This window comes from Gastrolobium bilobum, unplaced genomic scaffold (genome assembly GCF_033153095.1).
Source record: "Gastrolobium bilobum isolate Gb01-03AN ecotype WA unplaced genomic scaffold, APGP_CSIRO_Gbil_v1 utg4965, whole genome shotgun sequence".
In the NCBI taxonomy this organism is placed as follows: Eukaryota; Viridiplantae; Streptophyta; class Magnoliopsida; order Fabales; family Fabaceae; genus Gastrolobium; species Gastrolobium bilobum.
The window spans coordinates 37713-58128 of record NW_026895891.1 but is presented as its reverse complement, the minus strand read 5'-3'; the positions used below and the strand labels follow the sequence as shown (position 1 = coordinate 58128).

Here is a 20416-nt window from a genome sequence, read left to right as displayed (position 1 = left end):
TTTATTTCAAGATTATTATCGTCTTTTTTATTATAATTTTTTAACCCAAAACGACGTCGTTTTAGAAGTGAATGTAGATAATTTATCTACATTCACTTTAGAAACATTAAAGCCAAAAATTAATGAGGCTAGTATTGGATCATCAAAAAGATAATACAATAAAATAGATAGTATAATACCAGATAGCATTGCCCCCGGTATTATACTACATACTTGGAGTACATTCAATAAATAAATTTAACACTACCAATTTTTTTCAAGCGAAAAAAAGCAAGTATCCGTGCCAATATTGGTATAAGATGGGGAAAAAAGAAGAAGCACCACTGTGTGTTTGAATTCATTTAGATGCCTTGTGTGTTTTGGTTTCTCTAGCAGCTGCAGACATAACACGCAGTCGACTAGCTATTTCAGTGAAGGATGGCCTAGCTGCAGGATTGGGTGCCCAACATTGCTCCATCAGTGTTCTCCATTCATGATCACAATAATTTGGTATTGTTGGCCTTAATGTGTTATTAACAATCCCACCTGCATGCCAAGACAGAAATTAATACCCTCTTCTATGGTAAAATAGATGACTAGTCCATGGAAGGGAACATTGCACAACATTTTGTGCTGTAGCCATGTTACAAGCTTGATTCATGTAATTAGCTTCTTCTAAATATAAGACAATTATACTCTTCATTAAACCTAATCTAGTGAAGGTAGGGTGAGAGCAATCTTTATATACAGTCTTACCCTTGCATATTTGCAAAGAGGTTATTTTCTAAATTTGAACCCGTGATGTTTCAACCACGAAGGAGCAACTTTATTATTATTTCAGGCTTGCCCTCTTTCTTCTTCTAAATACAAGATAAGCTGCTTAAGAGTATGGCGGGAGCTTTATAGCACTAGGCTGTCCTTTTTATGATAAATAGATTATTAGTTGACTACATACAAACTTGTGGGAGACAATCAAATCTAGAACAGTCCTTAGCTTTTGGTTGCCACATAATGAATGTGAAAAGGAAAATGAAAGCTTAAAAGAAATTTAGCCTATTATGAAAAAAACCCTAGTTGTCCAACACATCTTTGGTGTGATGTCTACGGCCTAGGTGTAAACCCTAGGTTTTCTCCTCCTTTTCATCTTTCTCTTTTAATCCGATTCATTAACCACTTTTCATTCAATATATGCTAGTTCTTTTGACCTGGATATCACAGGTTTGATTCATGTAATTAGCCTCTTGCAAATACAAGGTAAGGCTACTTAATATAGACCTACATAATGGGTCTGAGTCTGACCCTTATCTCAACACAACAAAGAACAAGAGCTTTATAGAGCCTTTATGCTAGTTCTTTTGAAAGCCCAACCTTTTCCCACCTTAAATCTTAACTAGGCGAATTTCACAAGAGCTGGTAAGGTCACTGATCAAAGAGACCACAGAAGAAGATTTGCTAATATGATATATTGTTTACTCAATGAAAAGCAGAAACCTATTTCAAGAGAACAAGAATGTAGTTCAGGCTCAGCCACAGACAAGATAAAGAAGAGCATAAGAAAAAGATCGCACCTATGATTGCACCATAGTGCATATTGGCATATGGCTCCTCACCAGTTAGAATCTCCCATAATACTATGCCAAAGGAGAACACATCAACCTACAAATCAAAATTCAATTTCAGCAACCAATAGCCCCAACCAACAGCAAGGTGACTAAACAAATATAAAGAAGCATGACAAACTGAAATACTTTAATTTCCAATCATTCCTATCCAAATATTATTGAGATATGAAAGTTCCAAGAATCCCTTATGAACAGAAGATTTCCAAAAGTAGAAAAACAAAGAAATAGCAAAATCTGTATGTTTAAAATGCACAAACAAAATAACTTTACATAAATTTCTGCTCAAAGGTGGACAGAAGTCCTGGGTACTATGAAGGCTATTATAACATCTACAAGAGAGATCAATAAACTCAGCTCCTTAGTTAAATTTCAACACTTAATTATGTGATCATAGAAAAAGCATTTCATTAAGACAAATTAAAATTCTACCTTTTCTGAGACCTTGTTGCTGCTACCATTAAGCAGCTCTGGTGCCATCCAAGGTAAAGTCCCCCGCACACCACCAGAAACCAAGGTATTTCGTTTGATTTTTGACAAGCCAAAATCACCAACCTGAGAAAGCAAATTTCTTGGTTTTCTCAACATTTAAATAAATGCAGACCATTTCAATTTCATATAAAATTGGAGGAAAAATCCTAGCTTAGATACCTTGCATATCGGCCTTAAAGGATCTTTCAAGTTCACAAGCAAATTGTCACATTTTAAGTCGAAATGCACAATATTTTTTGAGTGCAAATATTCCATTCCAAAAGCTGCATCCATTGCAATTATCAGTCTCTTGCGACGATCAAGATACCTGCAATAAAAAATCATGCTAAAATTCTTAGAGCCAAATCTATCGTAAAAAAACATGAGATTCATCACTGAACACTCTTTATTACTTAATAAATTTTGCTAGTACTTATGACTTAAGATATATATATATATATATATATGAGGGTGAGCTTGGAGCAAAGCTGCTCCTTGTGTGTTAAAGGTCACTAGTTCGAATCCGAAAATCAAAGTCTTCGGAATATGTAAGGATAAGACTGTGTATAAGGATTGCACTCATTCCTACCCTTGCTAGTCGGGGTTTAATGAAGAGTAATTTTTTATTTTATACATATTTATCATGCCTTCCATATGAGACAGGCATTATTATTAGGGTATCACTTTCACTTCATCAAATAAAAGGCAAAGTAAGCCTTGATTTATAATAGCACAACACTATAGTTTGGTTTAGATACAATGATCTGAACAAAACAAATTAATTTTTGAGCGCATTGGTTGAATAATAAAACTAAATAATAGAAATGCAGAAGCTCTTTCTAGGTGCATTACCTATCCTTGCGAAGTAATACATGTCTAAGAGAACCATCCACCATGTACTCTGCAACAGTGGCCATCGTTCCTCCCGGTCCATCTTGCACCACACCATAAAATGCCACCACATTTGGATGATGAAGCTTGGAAAGAATGTCAGCTTCCCGCCAGAATTCGACAGTCTGAGAAAAGAACCAAATATCATCTCACATGCCTCAAAATCGATCACTATCATTGAAGCACTTTCACGTAAGTGTGTTAAGAAGGAGAAAATAATAATAAAAACGGTAAGAACAATATTTAAAATGAAAAATGAGATAGTGATGCTATCAAATGGAAATTAAATTGTAAGTTACCAGTCTCTCTTGCTCAGATGATCGACCAGTGAAGCAGCTTTTCTTTATTCTTTTAATGGCAACATCTGTTCCTCTCCATTTTCCATGATACACAGTCCCAAAGGTACCAGAACCAAGTTCCCTCAGCTCTTCAAGATCTTCATTCATAATGACCTACGAGTTGCATCAGAACAATGAAAGTGAAATGGACTGAAGATTTTCACGCCAGTATTCAAGCAACACAACGAATGCATATCTGAAGCCTGACAATATTTGTAAAGATACACAAAAACATCTAGATGATCACAGAAGCGTTTATTTCACAAGGTCAAATGAGAGAAGGAAAATTTTCCAAGACACATGACCCAAAACTTTATTGAGTTGTCCATTAAATGCATTGCTAATCTATATGTTAGCTATACTAAACATGTCAAAGAAACACTTGACCAAAGAATTTTAATAGTTAAATAAAGGCCATCAATAACTTTCATAAGTTCAACTTCCCAACCCCACCCTAAAAGGTCTCCACTAGCTGAAACACATACGCGCATGCACAGCTACCTCAAGCTGAAATTACTAAAATTTAATAATAACACATGTATCAACTATTTTGGACAGTTTCCGTATTCATAAAACTGGTGACTAGAACAATATAAAATAAATCTCTCTTAGGGAATAATATAAATCATTAAAAAAGCCCTCACCCAACACCTTAAGATTTTGAGTTGAATTGGTTCTTTACATGGTATCAGAACTTCAGTGACCACAAGGTCACGAGTTCGATCCTCACTGCCCCTCACTTGTGGAATTAAATAAGCATAAGGTAAATCAAAATAAAATAAAATTGGGTCTATGCAATATCCACACTTCAAACCCAAAAGACGTTTACGTGAGAGGGCGTGTTAGAGAATAATATAAATTATTAAAAAAGCCCTCACCCAACACCTTAAAGTTTGGGTTGAATTGTTTCTTTACAATCTCCAAGTAAACTTATGCAAGTTTTCTTTTGAATTAATTCCCAGAGGATCAAGTTTGTCAACAAAAACTTTTAGGGAGTACCAACTAGGAGTCAAAACAGATAGAATGATAATTGACAAAGTATTTGACTATATAGTCTAGACACAATCCTATTTTTCATTTGTTGGATTTATGGTCCTAAGAAGCACGCCCTCAGTTTTTAATTTCATATAAATAAGTGACAGAGGGAGAGACCAGTCAATTTATAAATAATATCAATTAATTTCTAAAATTCACCTAAATATACTTTTTTCTTTCAAGAATGGCCAAAAATATTAACATACTGTCAAAGGTGTTTGAAATCCCACCCAGTACAAGCACATAGCCACTTTATTAGACCACACAAACGAATTATTAAAAGTCAAATTTGATGCTTTTACATCTTGCTTTAGAAAGGAAACTTCAAAACATTCCGAATAGTAAGAAATCAAACTACTGATCCAATGAATGGTCCATTGAGGGATTGTAATTGCTGTTTAGCAACGTCTGCAGCATTGATATGATTCATCAAATGAAAATAAGCGGCTGGGAATAGTTTATCATGATCGTGTAATGTTCATCACTAAAATGTGAAGCATCTGAATTCACTGCCAATTTACACTTCTGAAGTCAACTTAATCAAACCTTGATTATTACATTAATAATTAAGAACCAAACCAACAAAACATATTATTGAAAAGAAGTTTTCGTATATTGATATTGAATAATTTACATGAGTGAGTATTTATACAAGAAAGAATCGCTAAGAATGACTAAGCGATGACTAATCACAATCAATTCTAATCAATCACAATCAATCCTAATCAATCATAATCAATCCTAATTAATAGGAAATAAAAACGGAAATATGTTTGAATTCTGATTTTCTACACTCCCCCTCAAGTTGGGAGGTAAATATTGATCATTCCCAACTTGCCAATCAAGTCTTCGAATGCTGGACGGTGTAGGCCCTTGGTAAGGATATCTGTCGTTTGCTCTTTGGTTGGAACATATATCAAACACACACTTCCATCATCTAATTTTTCTTTGATGAAGTGACGATCAACTTCCACGTGCTTTGTTCGATCATGATGCACAGGATTTTGAGCAATGCTAACAGCTGCCTTGTTGTCGCAATATAGTTTTATTGGTAGGGAATATGAAATCTTCAACTCTTGAAGAAGTCTTCTCAACCAGATTCCTTCACAAACTCCATGAGCTAAAGCTCGAAATTCTGCTTCAGCACTACTTCTTGCAACCACTGTTTGCTTTTTGCTTCTCCAAGTAACAAGATTTCCCCACACATAGGTGCAATAGCCTGAGGTAGATCTCCTGTCTACTGATGAGCCTGCCCAATCTGCATCAGTGTAGATTTCAATTGTCCTTTTATACCCCTTTTTAAAGAATAATCCTCTTCCTGGAGTATTCTTGAGGTATCTAAGCACCCTATAGACTGCACTAAGATGCTTCTCCTTGGGTGAGTGCATGAATTGACTAATCATACTCACCGCAAAGGCAATGTCAGGACGCGTATGAGATAAGTAGATTAGTTTACCAACCAATCGCTGATATTGTTCTTTATCCACCTCATTCCCATCTTCAATACCTAACTTGGTATTAGGTTCCACAGGTGTCTCAGCAGGTTTACACCCTAACATTCCTGTTTCCAACAAAAGATCTAGAACATATTTCTTTTGTGTTACAGTGATGCCTGTTTTGCTCCTAGCAACTTCCATACCAAGGAAATATTTGAGAGTGCCAAGGTCTTTGAGTTCAAATTGAGCTGCTAGAAATTTCTTCAAGGTGTTCAATTCCTCAATATCATCACCTGTAAGAATTATATCATCTACATATACAATAAGAATAGCAATTTTACCATCCTTAGAGTGTTTGTGGAAGAGAGTATGATCAGTCTGTACTTGAATGAAGCCTTTTCTTTTGACTGCTTGTGTGAATTTATCGAACCATTCTCTGGGAGATTGTTTCAATCCATATAGAGACCTTTTTAGTTTACACACTGATCCATTTCCCTTTTCAAAACCAGGTGGAGGATCCATATAGACTTCTTCGGGTAAGTCACCATTTAGGAATGCATTCTTCACATCTAACTGTTGCAGAGGCCAATCTAGATTGGCAGCAAGAGATAAGAGAACTCGGATGGTATTGACTTTAGCAACCGGAGCAAAAGTCTCATGATAATCTATCCCATGAGTCTGAGTGAAACCCTTTGCAACCAATCTTACCTTGTATCTGTTGATGCTATTATCTGCATTGAATTTTATTGTAAACACCCATTTGCATCCTACTGCCTGTTTTCCTTTGGGTAGGGTCACTATCTCCCAAGTTCCATTTCTTTCTAAAGCATTCATTTCTTCAAAGACAGCATCCCTCCATTTTTTGATCATTGAGAGCCTCATGTATATTTCTCGGTATCTTTGTACTATCCAACATAGTATTGAAAGCACGAAACCCTGGGGACAACTTTCCATATGAAATATGATTAGAAATAGGATGAGTAGTACAAGATCGAGTACCTTTTCTGAGAGCAATGGGCAAGTGTAGATCATTTTCACCATGACACTCAAGTATTGGGGTGCTGGAACTAGAACATGGTTCAGAATCCTGGCAATGTAGAGGCTCTGGGTTATTCACACTTTGAGGAGGCTTTCGCCTGCTATAAACTTGTCCCCATGTTGAGGACGCTCTTGATGGTGAGGATTCTGTAGCTCCCCCTGTTTCCAAAAGTAGAGGTAATACCGTGGCATCAGTAGGTTCCCATGACTGATCTTCATCTACTCCTATAGTCTCCCCCTGAAGAGAAGTCGAGGGGAAGAAAGGGTCATTCTCAGAAAAAGTGACATCCATAGAGACAAAGACCTTACGAAGAGAGGGTGAATAACATTTATAGCCACGTTGAGTAGGAGAATAACCAATAAAGACACACTGAAGAGACTTAGGATCAAGCTTAGACCGTTGATGGGAGGGAATATGGACAAATACAACGCAACCAAATAACTTGAGAGGTAAGGAGGAGACACCTCGAAAGGAAGGGAAGATACGAACAAGACTAGAAAGAGGAGACTGAAATTTCAGAATGCGAGATGGCATTCGATTTATCAGATACGAGGCAATGAGAACTGCCTCTCCCCAAAGATATTTAGGAACACTCGTGGTAAACATAAGAGCCCGAGCAACTTCAAGGAGATGTCGGTTTTTTCTTTCCGCAACTCCGTTTTGTTGGGGTGTGTCAGGACACGAGCTTTGGTGAAGGATGCCATGTTGGGAAAGAAATTCTCCAAGAATAGAGTTAAAATACTCTTTGCCATTATCTGTACGAAGAATTTGTATAGCAACTTGGAATTGGGTTTGAACCATGGCATGAAATTTTTTAAACACGGATGCAGCATCGAACTTATCCTTTAGAAGATACACCCAACAAACTCGAGAATGGTCATCAATGGAGGTAATGAACCATCGAGTACCTGAAATATTTTTAACACGGGCTGGACCCCATATGTCACTATGAATTAAGGAAAATAGGGAAGAGTCATGGTGAACTTTAGAAGGATAATGAGCACGAGTATGCTTGGCAAGTTGACAAATATCACAAGAAAACAAATTTGGACTTTTATTAATAAATAAGTTTGGCAACAACTTCTGAAGACAAATAAAATTTGGATGGCCTAGCCTACGATGCCACAGCATAACATCATTACATGAATCAAAAGGAAACATGGAGTTTTTTTCTACGAAAACAGCTTCATGAGTCACATCCTCCTCAAAGTAGTAAAGTCCACCATCCTCTCTAGCACTGCCAATCATCCTCTCCGAGTCCTGTTCCTGAAAAACACAACCATGTGGAAAGAATTTAGCAAAGCAATGCAACTCAGAGGTGAGCTTGCTAATGGAAATGAGATTACAAGTCAGAGAAGGAACATAAAGAACTGATGTCAAAGTAATCAGCTCATAAAGTTTAATGGTTCCGTGTCCCGCAATCTGGGAAAAACTACCATCGGCGATCTTGACCCGAGAAGGTTCAGAATATGGAGTGTATGAACAAAACAAGCCAAGATTACCTGTCATATGATCAGAGGCTCCAGAATCAAGGATCCAATGATTTTGACTATCAACATGGAAAGTTGTACCTTGCTGGACCACATGACTAGTGGCCTTAGGAAGGGGTGATGAGGAGGCGGAAGAGGAAGGGGAGACCGTTGATGAAGCCATGAATAGAAAGAGAAGGGTTGACCGTTGATGAAAAATCAAGTTTTGTAAATTTTTGATCTGACCTCTGGAACAGGAAGGGGAGAAGCCGGCGAGAAGGTCTGTGCAAGTCGCGGCGGAAAAAGACGTTGGGAAGGCGGCGCGTGGAGCTCACGCGCCGGAGACTGGCAGCGCGTGTGACGGCACGTGGCGGCGCGTGCGGCGGTTGACGGCGATGGGTCCAGCGGCGGTCGACTCGTCGGATCCTTCTGAGTCGAATGGTCACCTCACTTTCTTGATCGGAGGTCAGTAGACTAGGTTTCTGTGTTGGACAGATTCAAGGAGGTGTTTAGGAGGTGTTTGACAGTGATGGAAGTGTTTGGATGGTTATTTCAGATTTGAATTAGGGTAGGAACAAACCCGCTTTGATACCATATTGAAAAGAAGTTTTTGTATATTGATATTGAATAATTTACATGAGTGAGTATTTATACAAGAAAGAATCGCTAAGAATGACTAAGCGATGACTAATCAATCCTAATCACAATCAATTCTAATCAATCACAATTAATCCTAATCAATCATAATCAATCCTAATTAATAGGAAATAAAAACGGAAATATGTTTGAATTCTGATTTTCTACACATATCATATCATTCTCAAACCTAAGCTTATTAGCATTCATTTATATATAAGGCAACAATCCATTTACAAAAGTCAGATAACCAGTAATGAACTTTCTTTAACAAAATCCTCCTTAGTTTTCCCTCCCCCAAAAATAAAAATCACAGCACAGAAGAAATACTTCACATGCAAGAATGAGCATCTTACCTGCAAGGTACTCATATCAAATTCTCCTAAAGAAGGATCAAGAGGAGGTAGATCACTGTTTCTGGTTTCAAACTTCCCAACCTAAGTTAAAACGATAAGAACTTTTGTCAGAAGATAAGTATTTTCATACAGATTCTGAAACCAAAAAATATTAAAATCATACCTCAGATTCTGACTCTTGTGCTCTTAGGTTTTCCAACATAGCATCAAATTGCATACTTTCAGTATCGTTCACTTGGGAATGATCATAATTTGACTTAAGAACAGAGGTTTCTTTTCCAATCTTTCCATGTATGTCTTCCTGATTTTCTTCACCAAAATTGAGGTGGGACTCTGCATGGTTTAGAGAAACTTCATCAGTTGTTAAAGGTGCAACATGTTGAGTTCCATTATCTCCTACCATTGTTCCTACCGCAGGTAAAAAACCAAGATGATCCTGGTCAATAAGAGACACATTATCGATCCCTTCTTGAGCCAATTTTTGAAAATAAGACCATGGTTTAGGTTCATGATTTTCCATGTTTATGCTTAGCCCCACCCCATCTGAGGTTAATGGATGTATACCAGAGGGATATTCTTCAAGTATTGCTTTAGAGAACATGTCACTAAGCAATTGACGCGGGAATCGATCATTAATATCAATAAGAATGTCACCTTGTGCTTGTTTGGAAACAACATTGGAATGAAAATCTTGAGAATCATCTTTTGTAGTTGTGTTCCCATTTGAAGAAACAGGTAGTGTTTGCACATTAAAATCTTCATTAGGTTCTTTCACAGAGGTATCACCCCAATCAATATCTGGAAGATTGGATGCTGGATCATCATGGTGCTTAACAGAAGAAACCTGGTGCAAAGTAGGAAAGTGTGATTTGCTGTCTTTTGTCTCATCAAGCAGGGGTTTATTATGGTTATCTTTATAATAAATTTCTGTTTCCAACCTAACAACATTATCCTTATGTAACACATCTTTACTTCCTTCATTGTCTGGTAATACCTGCTTCAACTCAGGATTCACATTCTCAGTTAGCTCTGAATTCATCTGATTGTTTGCATCATGCAAGTTATCACCAGTTTCTGTAACTGAATCCGGCGGGTTGACATCAGAAAGCAAATCTGAAACATGAAACTGAGAACTGTGTGCATCATCCGACTTTGAGGACCGATTCAGCAACTCCACTTGCTCCCTGGGAATTCTTTCTGAATAGTAAACTCTTCTAGGAAGAGGAGGCGGGTGAAGAGAACTCAAGTCAACACCATTGGGGTGGGAATCAACATAAGCAGGACCAAATGCACTGCTAGATGTAGAAGAAGCCTCTTCATAATCTTGGATCTGGTCCATTTTTGTTGGAGGTAATGAATGCCCCTCTGGCATAGTAACCATAACTGATGCTTCAGGGAAATTATTTCTCAAGTAACCATTAAACAGTTGTGCAGGAGCTGGAGATGGTCTTTCCAAGGATAAAACATCCCCAGGGTCACTTCCTTGTTGAAATGAACTATCACCCATCTTTTTCGCCAATGTTGCTGATATTTCTGAATTTTGTACTTGTAATCCAATAGGTGGAAGGCCTTCATTGAAAACCTCTTGTTGATTAATCAGCATATGAGGAGGCATAGTAATAGGAGTCTCTCCAATAACAGGTTTATGAGAAGGATTAAGGCCATGATTAATAAAATATTGACCACTAGGTTCGCCATGGCCCATCATTTGATCACCATAAAACATTGGATAGGTTTCATAACAATTTGAGGAAGTTGGTAGCACTGGTTGTGAAGACTGATTAACCAATGATGAGTCAAAATTGTTAGTCAGGGGAGCATTGCCAGCACCTACAGATTCTACAGAAACTCTATAATTCTCTCTGTCAATATTTTGCCTGTCCAATTCATTCATATCATTTGCTGAAAAGCTGACACCAATTAGGGTTGAGTTTTTTCTTGATCCCAAGTCCATGCCATTAACAGCAACAACATACTGGATCTCAGAATCATCACCTCCGGTGCTGAGACCAAACTGAGCATCCTCCAAATCACTCATTGAGAACAAAAACATCCTAAGCTTTTGTGATCCTTCTCTATCTTCTACATGATTAAATTCCTCCATCATATTCTGCAAATCCTCATCAGATGACACAGATACCAAAGCATCAAGTTCTTCCCCTGGAAGCTGATACTTGATTACATGAACCTGATTATAGATTAGCAATGCTTTCTGCATAAGTTCCTGCCAAGATATGTCCTTTCTTATACGAAGAATGCGTGTTTGGCCTCCAACATACCTTAGCTTTCCATCAGAGGGTCGTGGCAATATTCTACCACCAAAGCTGCAAAGAAATTTCATCATCATTGATGAGGTATCATAACCTCCAGAAGAACCATAGCCATGCACAAATTGCCTATTGTCCTGATTCAGTGAAGCTTTTGATATCGATCGAATTGACCCATAATTGCTTCTGTCTCCATGTGTAGATGTGTTCATTCTATCGAACTCTTTTGGATATTTTTCAACCATTGAGAGCATAGAAATATCTGATCCTGTTTCAGACCCTGCATGACTGATGCCTAAAATGCCTTTCAGCTCCATATAACCTGTTGTATAATTGGAATCACTTACAGGCTTCCTGAGATTCACCCTATCTCTCATAAATTCAAGAGCAAATTCCTCACCCGTCTGTATCGAGTAATTAAGTACAGGTTTAACTTCTGATGTATTGAGATCAGGCCCTCTTCTACTAGAATGCATGTTAACCAGATGGTCCTGCATTACTGATTGTGATCCTGGCTGATGTTCTTCATCTCTAGGTTCCATGCTATTGAATAGGAATGTGTTTTGGAATCTTGATTGTTCCATCACACAATCTTTTTCTTCTTTATAAAAGAATAATTCATCAAAAGTCTGAGTCAAAAAGAAGTTCTAAACTTCTAGCAGCTGAGCAGTTTTAGCCCCTATATAGAAATTTGAAGACGCATCTGCAATCTTGAAAACTACCAAGAACTGTAAAGACAGTGGAATCAGGACAAGTTTTAGCAACAAATTAACATGCAATGAGATTCAAAGTAGATGGAAACAAATGTATGATATACCAGCAGACAACATCAAATATTAAGCTACAAAAAAACAACTATAAAAGCCTACACAATGGTAGCACCTATTGCTAAATTCACATCAACCATTTTTTATATAATAAATAACTTTGATACTGAATGATGGATTTGGAGCAGTGGAGTAATGCTATTTAGTGGACAACTCTAACTGCCTTTCCATGGCTAAAGAGATATTATGTCTCTAGGGCATGACTTGAATGACCTAAACATCTCTGAGATCATGCAAGCTTGCAAATGTCTCAGTAAGTTCTCAAATAAATTACACACATGACACATCTAGTCCTGCAATAATAATTCTGAAAACTTGCAAGCTCTTCACTCAACTAGTCTAAGATGTTTATTGAATTCCACAAAGTGTTTTAAGCTCATGATGATCTTTAAAAATAACAAGAAACTTAACAAGCCAATTGCATTCAGGGGTAAATCAGCTAATTATCAAACACAGTAGAAGTAGCAGCCAAGCCAAAAAGCCATTACCAACCCAAAATATGAAACATCAACGAGGAAAAAAAAAATCTTAATTTTAGCAAATTTGGTCATAATCAAGACTCCCCCAGAAACACAATCAGAACCCCTTCAACTCCATCTCTATTCCAGTATTCATAAACGCAAGATTATCAATCTAGGGTTCTGCCTATAATAATTTAACTTCACAATGAACCAAACAAAAAATAAAGAGAATCACAAACACAGCAATAAAAACAGACAGAATATGAAACTGCATCTAGCTACCCAATAAGGAAAAAATAATAAAAAACAAAACTTTCTCTTACCCATTGCTCTAGTTCAAAAGATGGAGCTATGGTTCAAGAAGGGATCAAAGGAAGAAAAGAAAAGAAAAAAAACCATTTTTTGAATACAAAAACAGAGCTTTCAGAGGAAGTTCAAAAGAACCCAAGTTGTTTTTTTTCTTTTTTCTTGTTTAGGTATCGGGCACTAACGTTGGTTTCACACAGAGTGTGAATCAACTTGTACTTCAAGTTGTTCAAACCCTTATCTTGCAGAAAAAGACGGTTCTTTCTTACTCTTTCTCTCTCTACCAGTTGCATCCACCGACCGTCCTTTCCGTTTTCGTTTGTTTCGAAATTCATTTTATTATTATTTATTTCTGCATTTAGTCAAACGAGAAATCCAGAAACCAATCGAGTCACGTTGCTACCCTGATGAGTGATGATGTAATTGCATCACATGGGACAAAGTAATTATTTCTCTAAGCTATATTTAATTACGAGGGAGGATCTATAAAGTGTTATGTAACATTAAGATGTTTTATGGAGTTATATTTATTAGATAATTATTAATTTTAAATAAATTATAACTGTTAAATAGATGTAAATTAACGAAAGTAAGATTTTTAATTTTATATTAGGGGATAGGATATTGTAACAATCAAGCAATGTTATAAAAATCGGACCGACCCGGCCCGGTTGATCCGAAAACCGGTGAACAGGTCATGTAACCGGTCTGGTTTTGATATTGGACCGGCCATGTTACAGAACCGGCGTGACTCGGTGCGACCTGGCCGGTTTTCGTAAAAACTGGTGACCGGACCAGGTCTATAAAAAAAAAACTAATTTATTTTCATAAATTAATGTATTTTTTTTTTTTACTCTCAAATACAAATGATTTGTTTTCTTTTGAAATATTTGAGTGATTTGTAGCTTATTAACTACATAGATTATGTACCTACAACACTAATATTATCTTGATTATGCAATATGCAGGGAATTTTGATTTTATTTATAGTTAGAGATGTCGTTTACTGAACCTGAAACACTAGTATCACAAATATTATATGTTTGATTGATCTTTGTCGGACAATGATGTGTAATTTATTATTTTCATATTAAAATATTTGAAATTGATATTTTTTTTACAAGTATTTAAGTATATTTATAGTTTTTTTAATATAAATTGTAGATTTACATATACTTACCAGGTCATGCGGTTGAACTAGTGACCCACTGGTTGAACCAGTGACCCAATACCTCGACCGGGTCAATAATCGGGCCGGGTTTAATAACATTGCAACCAAGTATAGTTATTACCAATGTTACTACCAATCAATTTCACCATTAGATTGGTTATTTTGATTCGACAGTTCAGATTTGATTCTTATATAGCCTCTTTCTCTCCCTCTCCCTCTTCCCTTCTCTCTCTCACTATACTCTCTACACATAGCCGCCGCTACCCATCGCCGCCGCCGCCGACAGTAACGCTCAAAGATTTTGATCGCTCTCTTTTTATTTTGTCTCAATACACACTGCGAGTCAATTCGTATCCCACACTTCCCGTGTGTATCCACGGCTAAATCCTTATAGCATATTTGAATTTACATTTTGATACTTCACTGTAAGTCAGTAAATAGTAATGTGATTTTACGAAAATTAAAAATAAAAATTGGTATCTCTTTTCAATTTAATCTCAATTTTCTTCCTCAGGCACGAACCCTAATCCCAAATTTTCCAATTTTCGTCGTTCACTCTCTCGCAGAGCTATGTGCTCCTTCAATCGCTCGCAGATTCGAAGCTCCTTGCGTCGGTGATGGGCAGCGACGGCAGCGATGGGCAGCGATATCGATGATGGGCAGCGGCGGCTATGTGTAGAGAGTATAGTGACAAAGAGAAGGGAAGAGAGAGAAAGGAAGAGAAAGGGGCTACATAAGAATCAAATATAAACCGTGGGATCAAAATAACCAATCTAACGGTAAAATTGATTGATAGTAACTATACTTGGTTGTTATAATATCCTACCCAATTTTATATTGAAGTTAAAAGATTCTATCTCTTTAATTATTATTTAATTTGAAATTAAGATTAATAACATGAAATAAGAATGTCGAGGGCTGATTTAAGGGGGCGTTTGTAGCTGGTATTTTTCGGATATTATCGTCGTAAACTGAATGTTTTTATCATATTTCTAAAATCGGGATTCTCTAATAAAAGAAAGATTTCTCCTCTGTCAAACCCCTGAGTGACACTATGCACAAATTGTTAAAAGAGTAGGGATTCGAATCATTGAGAGCTCATTTATTAAAAGAGTAGGGTTGTATAAAAAATCCAGATGAATCGAACACTGTGAACTAATTCAAATATTTTAAAAGAATTATATTTTTTTTAGCTAGTTCAAGAATGAAATCATTTTATTCGAATTGATTCAAAAATGAAATATTTTTTTAAAATCAATTTGGTTCAAGAACCCAACTACTTTCAAAATTTTGTTCATTTCGAGCTAAAAATCGAATTGAACTCAATTATATCTATTTTGAAGAACCGAACACTTTTGAAAACCAATTTGGTTCGCTCAAAACCGGACCATTTTTTAGTTCAGTTTGGTTTGGAAACTTGTACTGAAAATGATAATTAGAATCATAAAATCCACAAAAATGAGATGAGATGACATTTATAAAAATGTGTTGATGATTTAGTTTATGGGTTATTTTTTTTAAATTAATTTAGATAATTTTGTCTAATATTTACCAAAACAACATTGTTCTTGACAGAAATTATGATGTATTTGTAATTTTAAATTATTTCAAGGTTATAATGTTTTTATCATTCTAATTTTTTAATTTTTCAATCCCACAACTATGTCATTTCGGTGAACACAAAATTGTCTAAAATAATATGAGATACTTTTTTCCTTAGTTTATTACTTTTATATATAAAAGAATATATTTTTTTAGAGTGGCTAAATTTTTTACTGCACTCTGTCTTGAAGAATGACACATGTCATTCTCAGTTTTATTTTTCTAATTTCTAATTTAAATTAACTACATACTTTTAACATGATAAATATTTTTCTTAAATTTTTTATTTTTACTTTTATATTTCACTTAAATATAAACATATCTATGTACAGAAAAAAAAATATAAACATATCTAACGATTACATGTTTTCTTATTAGGTACTATTATGTATTATTGAGTACATCATAGTAGTTATACGGAGGGTTTGAACAGTGGACAACGAAGATGCATGATGGAAACAAAGAAAAATTCCCATTAAACTTTTTTTATGGTAACTATATCATTTCTTAATATAATTTAATATCTGTAATGTATATTTTTTAAAAAGTTTATGGGCCTGTAAAGTAACTCATTATGCTACGTATGTGAGTTCCATAAAAATTCGTCATTAATGCTCCCACTGGCAAGATAAACTATCCATAACTAGACAACTACTCTGCCATGTTACAATAACTTCATTTAAGAAGGAAAAAGTATTTGTGAGAAAGTTTCTTTTTTTTTCTCTTTCTTTTTTATGATTTACATGCTGAATTTCATTTTAACGACGTTTTATATGGTTTAAAAATCATATTTTGAATGAAAATTTTAAATTTAGAGTAACAATAAGATTTATAAATAATGATTGCATTTTAAGATAAATATTTTGTAAAAACATTTAAAATAAATTACACTTTTTCCCTTTATAAATAGTTGAATTACATTTTTTTCTTTATAATTATATACTCTTTTCCTTAAAAGACTAATGAATAATATTACATTTTAAACCATTTTAACGTGAATAAACATGTTATTGTTGTTATGGACCCATATAAGAGGCATATTGATTGACAGATCTAACAAGGGACAATCTAAGATTTAAATTAAGTATAACTATAGAAGGATATCCATCAAGGATACCAATCCTAATACGACAATATGACCAATGGGCCTGAGCTCTCATCAAAGGCACTAAAGGTCCACAATCTACTACCCACAGGTAAACTAGGTAAAACCTACAGGTATGTACGCTCTCTCTTTTACTATTATGTTGTCATTGTGCGCACATACACCCCTTTGGCAAAACCGTTACTGTTTGATTGTGCACAGTGATTTACTTGACTCAAGGGTATCTCCTTCATAGATACATTGAAGAGGGCGCTAGATCCAAGATCAATATACTAGTCCATTGGTGTAAGAACCTGCACCGTTAATTAAAGAAGTTAATTAATTAATTATGAGAAATTAGGAAATAATTTCATAATTCTCCCTAATAATTATTATGAGGCTTAAATAACTATGGTAAGTGAGTAATAATGCTGAAAGTCGTTTTTCTGACGAAAAGTGCAGATACCGGTTCTGCTACTCGGTATAAATGCGTACCGGTGAAGTATCTCGGAAAATTATGAAAAATGTGTATATGTCACTAGAATAATATATAGGACTTGTAAAACGAGTTTCAAGTTAAAATAATGAGAACTGGTTCCATAACTGATACTAGCTATGGAAAAGCGCGTACCGAAAAGGTGCTGCGAAAAATAAAATAAAAATATGACAAATCTTAGATAAATGGCTAGGTTCAGAATCTCAAGTTTGAGATTAAAAAGATAAGCGTAGCTATTAACACTGATACTGCGCGATTAAACTTAAGCGCGCCTATAAATACCCAAGGGCACATGATCCTAGGTCAACCCTTCATCTTCTACGTAGCATTTTCTGAACCTAGGGAGACAGCCACCTTCTCCCACCTTCTCTCCTCCATTGAAGCTCCAAGAGAGCACCTTTCCACTTAGTTCCTTCACCAAAGTTGCTTATAAGAGTGTGCTTTAGCCTTGGGTGGGTGAAAGTCCAGCCATTTCTGAGTTGTGGGTGTTATGTTGAGTGAGGGAGCTGCTATCTTGGAGGTTGTGAGGTGTAGGAGCCATCTCCATGCCATTTTGTGCTTTCATGGTGCCATTTTGATGAATAAAGGTCTAACCTTGTGATACATTTTCGTGGCTTTGTTGAACCTGAGTTTTGGGCCAGTTTGGAAAGCTCCAAGAGGCTATTTTCTGCTGAGTTTGAGCCTTCATAGGTATACCTTGAACATTCTCTTTGAAATTTCATGAAAATAGCTTGTTTGTGTCATGAAATGAGATAACTTTAATCATTCAAGCTTAAGGTTGTTAATCTAGGGTTAATAAATGATAATGAACATCTGTTTTGGGTCAAAACCGAATCTTGGATCATGGGGAGCCAGTTTTGCTTTGGATTGTGCAGAAAAATTCTGCAGAAAACTGTTCTGCCCGCGTGGTAATCGATTACCTTTAGTTGGTAATCGGTTACCATGTGCAGTAATCGATTACCATGGTTTTGGTAATCGGTTACTAGTTCAGTAATCGATTACCATGTTTTTGGTAATCAGTTACCAAGTTCAATAATCGATTACCATGTGTTTGGTAATCGATTACCACCTGTGAAAATGACCAGAAACCAGTTTTAATGTGTGGGAAAGTCCCCATTTGGGCATGATGGCCTAGGAAGTTGGTGTTATTGTTGGGAAACAATGGTACCTTTAATTGAGGGACTTAATACTTGATAATTATGAACTAGAAAAAATGTAAATGAAATAGGAAATGTGTCATGATGAAATGAATCGTTAAAGTATGGTTATTGATGGTATTTCTGATATAAACATATTGTGATTGTGCTGTTTGGTGACATTGAGCTTGTGGACTTGGTTTGGATTGATTGCTTGAGAGGTAAGCTTTCGTGTCCTCGGTTTAGCCATTGTTGGTTCCACCATTTCCCATGGGGAGATGGTTGTATGCATGATGTGTTTTCATATACTATTTTATCGAAATGCTAATGATCTGTTAAGTGCAATTGCTTATGATATGTATGTGGTGTTACGCCAACAGGAGGCCAAAGGGTGGTCCTGTGGGCGGGTACAGCAATGGCTAGTACTGTGTGGGTTTAGATGGATTCCTACACTTCTCTGATCAGTAGAAATGTTATAACACACATGACATGATTATTTGCTGCATTGCACTATTTTGAAAACTTATACTGTTAAATTTTGAACTTATATTGAACATGTAAGTGAGTTTGGGGTGGAAGATCCTTGAGGACCCCTTGTCTTACTGAGATTTCTTGTTTAGAGATCTCACCCCACGTTTGGGGACGCTTATTTCAGGTTCAGGTAATTTGGGGTTGATGCCTCTGGCGGGAGGAGGCCGGAGCTTAGTTGATTATATATTTATTGTATGCTGACATGACTGGATATTGGCTGCTGTTTATGTTTTCTGTCCTTATTATGATATTTGAGTTGAGACTGTTGTTGGACATTGTTGTCTTATTTGGTGAGTATGGGGATTGTCCATGCCACATTGATTTGACTTTGATATTTTAGTTTGGAGTCGAATAATGTATCAGGATTATGTCCAGACTACGTGTTGTAGATCCGTGACTTAGATACACACAAATATTTACATTATGAGGTATTTCAGTTAGCTGTCTTTTTTGCAATTTATATACATGCGATGTTTTTATGAAAAATGATTAAGTAATCAACTTGGCTAAGTATAATGACGTCATAATTGAAAAGAAAAAGATATTCCGCAAATTTTAAATTAAGCGTGGCTTAATACGATGACATGTTAACAAACCAGGTTAACATGAGGTGTTACAATTGGGCTATGCATCTCTCCCCAAGGGACAATTGTTATTTTAGAATTCCTCTTATTAGCATTGAGATTTTAAAAAAGTAAATTAATTTTATTGGATAAAGCTCCAAAACTAATATTTGAGAATGTTTAAAGTCTAAAAATCATAGTTGAAATGTTTAGAAATAATTATCAATCTCATTCAAAGTCCAAGAGAGAAAAAATGTGTCCGAAAACTATTTTTTTAAACTCTCTGAAAAAATTATTATTAGCTGTTTATTGTCTCTAAAAGATTTATTCAGTATAAAATAAACTAAAGTGCAGCATATTTTTATTTGTGAAGGAGATAGAGTATAAGTTGCCCAAATACATGTAATAAAATATTTTTACAATAAAAAAAGTCATAAATAAAAATGTCTTAAATATCTATATTATTATGTGTGTTTTATACAGAGAGTTGCAAGTGATTTGACTAAAGTTGCTAAGAAGTGTTTAACATTTTTTTTTTTGATATGTTATTTTTATACGGTGTAAGAATCAAAAAATTTATATTAAATTTTGATAATTAATTTAGTTGCATCTAAATGTTTAAATATCTAACAAATTAAAAGTATCAAATATAAATAGAACCAGTGATTGAAAGTGTAAATTACACGTGCGTAAAATGATTTGA

The 20416-nt window shown here is 35.6% G+C and overlaps 1 protein-coding gene across 2 annotated transcripts; it reads right to left on the bottom strand.

The window, feature by feature from the left end:
• Positions 1-132: 132 nt before the first annotated feature.
• On the bottom strand, positions 133-13429 carry LOC133296625 (uncharacterized). 2 transcript variants are annotated; one of them, XM_061495650.1, is made up of 10 exons: positions 13148-13429; positions 10264-12264; positions 9433-10113; positions 9270-9350; positions 3260-3412; positions 2922-3085; positions 2250-2397; positions 2031-2153; positions 1548-1635; positions 133-525 (listed from the first exon to the last, which is right to left on the bottom strand). In XM_061495650.1, the coding sequence occupies exons 2-10, from the start codon at positions 12118-12120 to the stop codon at positions 338-340; spliced, it is 3483 nt and encodes a 1160-aa protein (XP_061351634.1). In that variant the 5' UTR covers positions 12121-12264; positions 13148-13429; the 3' UTR covers positions 133-337. The 2 variants fall into 2 exon arrangements, with proteins under 2 accessions (XP_061351634.1, XP_061351633.1); XM_061495649.1 differs by having other exon boundaries at positions 9433-12264.
• Positions 13430-20416: the final 6987 nt, after the last annotated feature.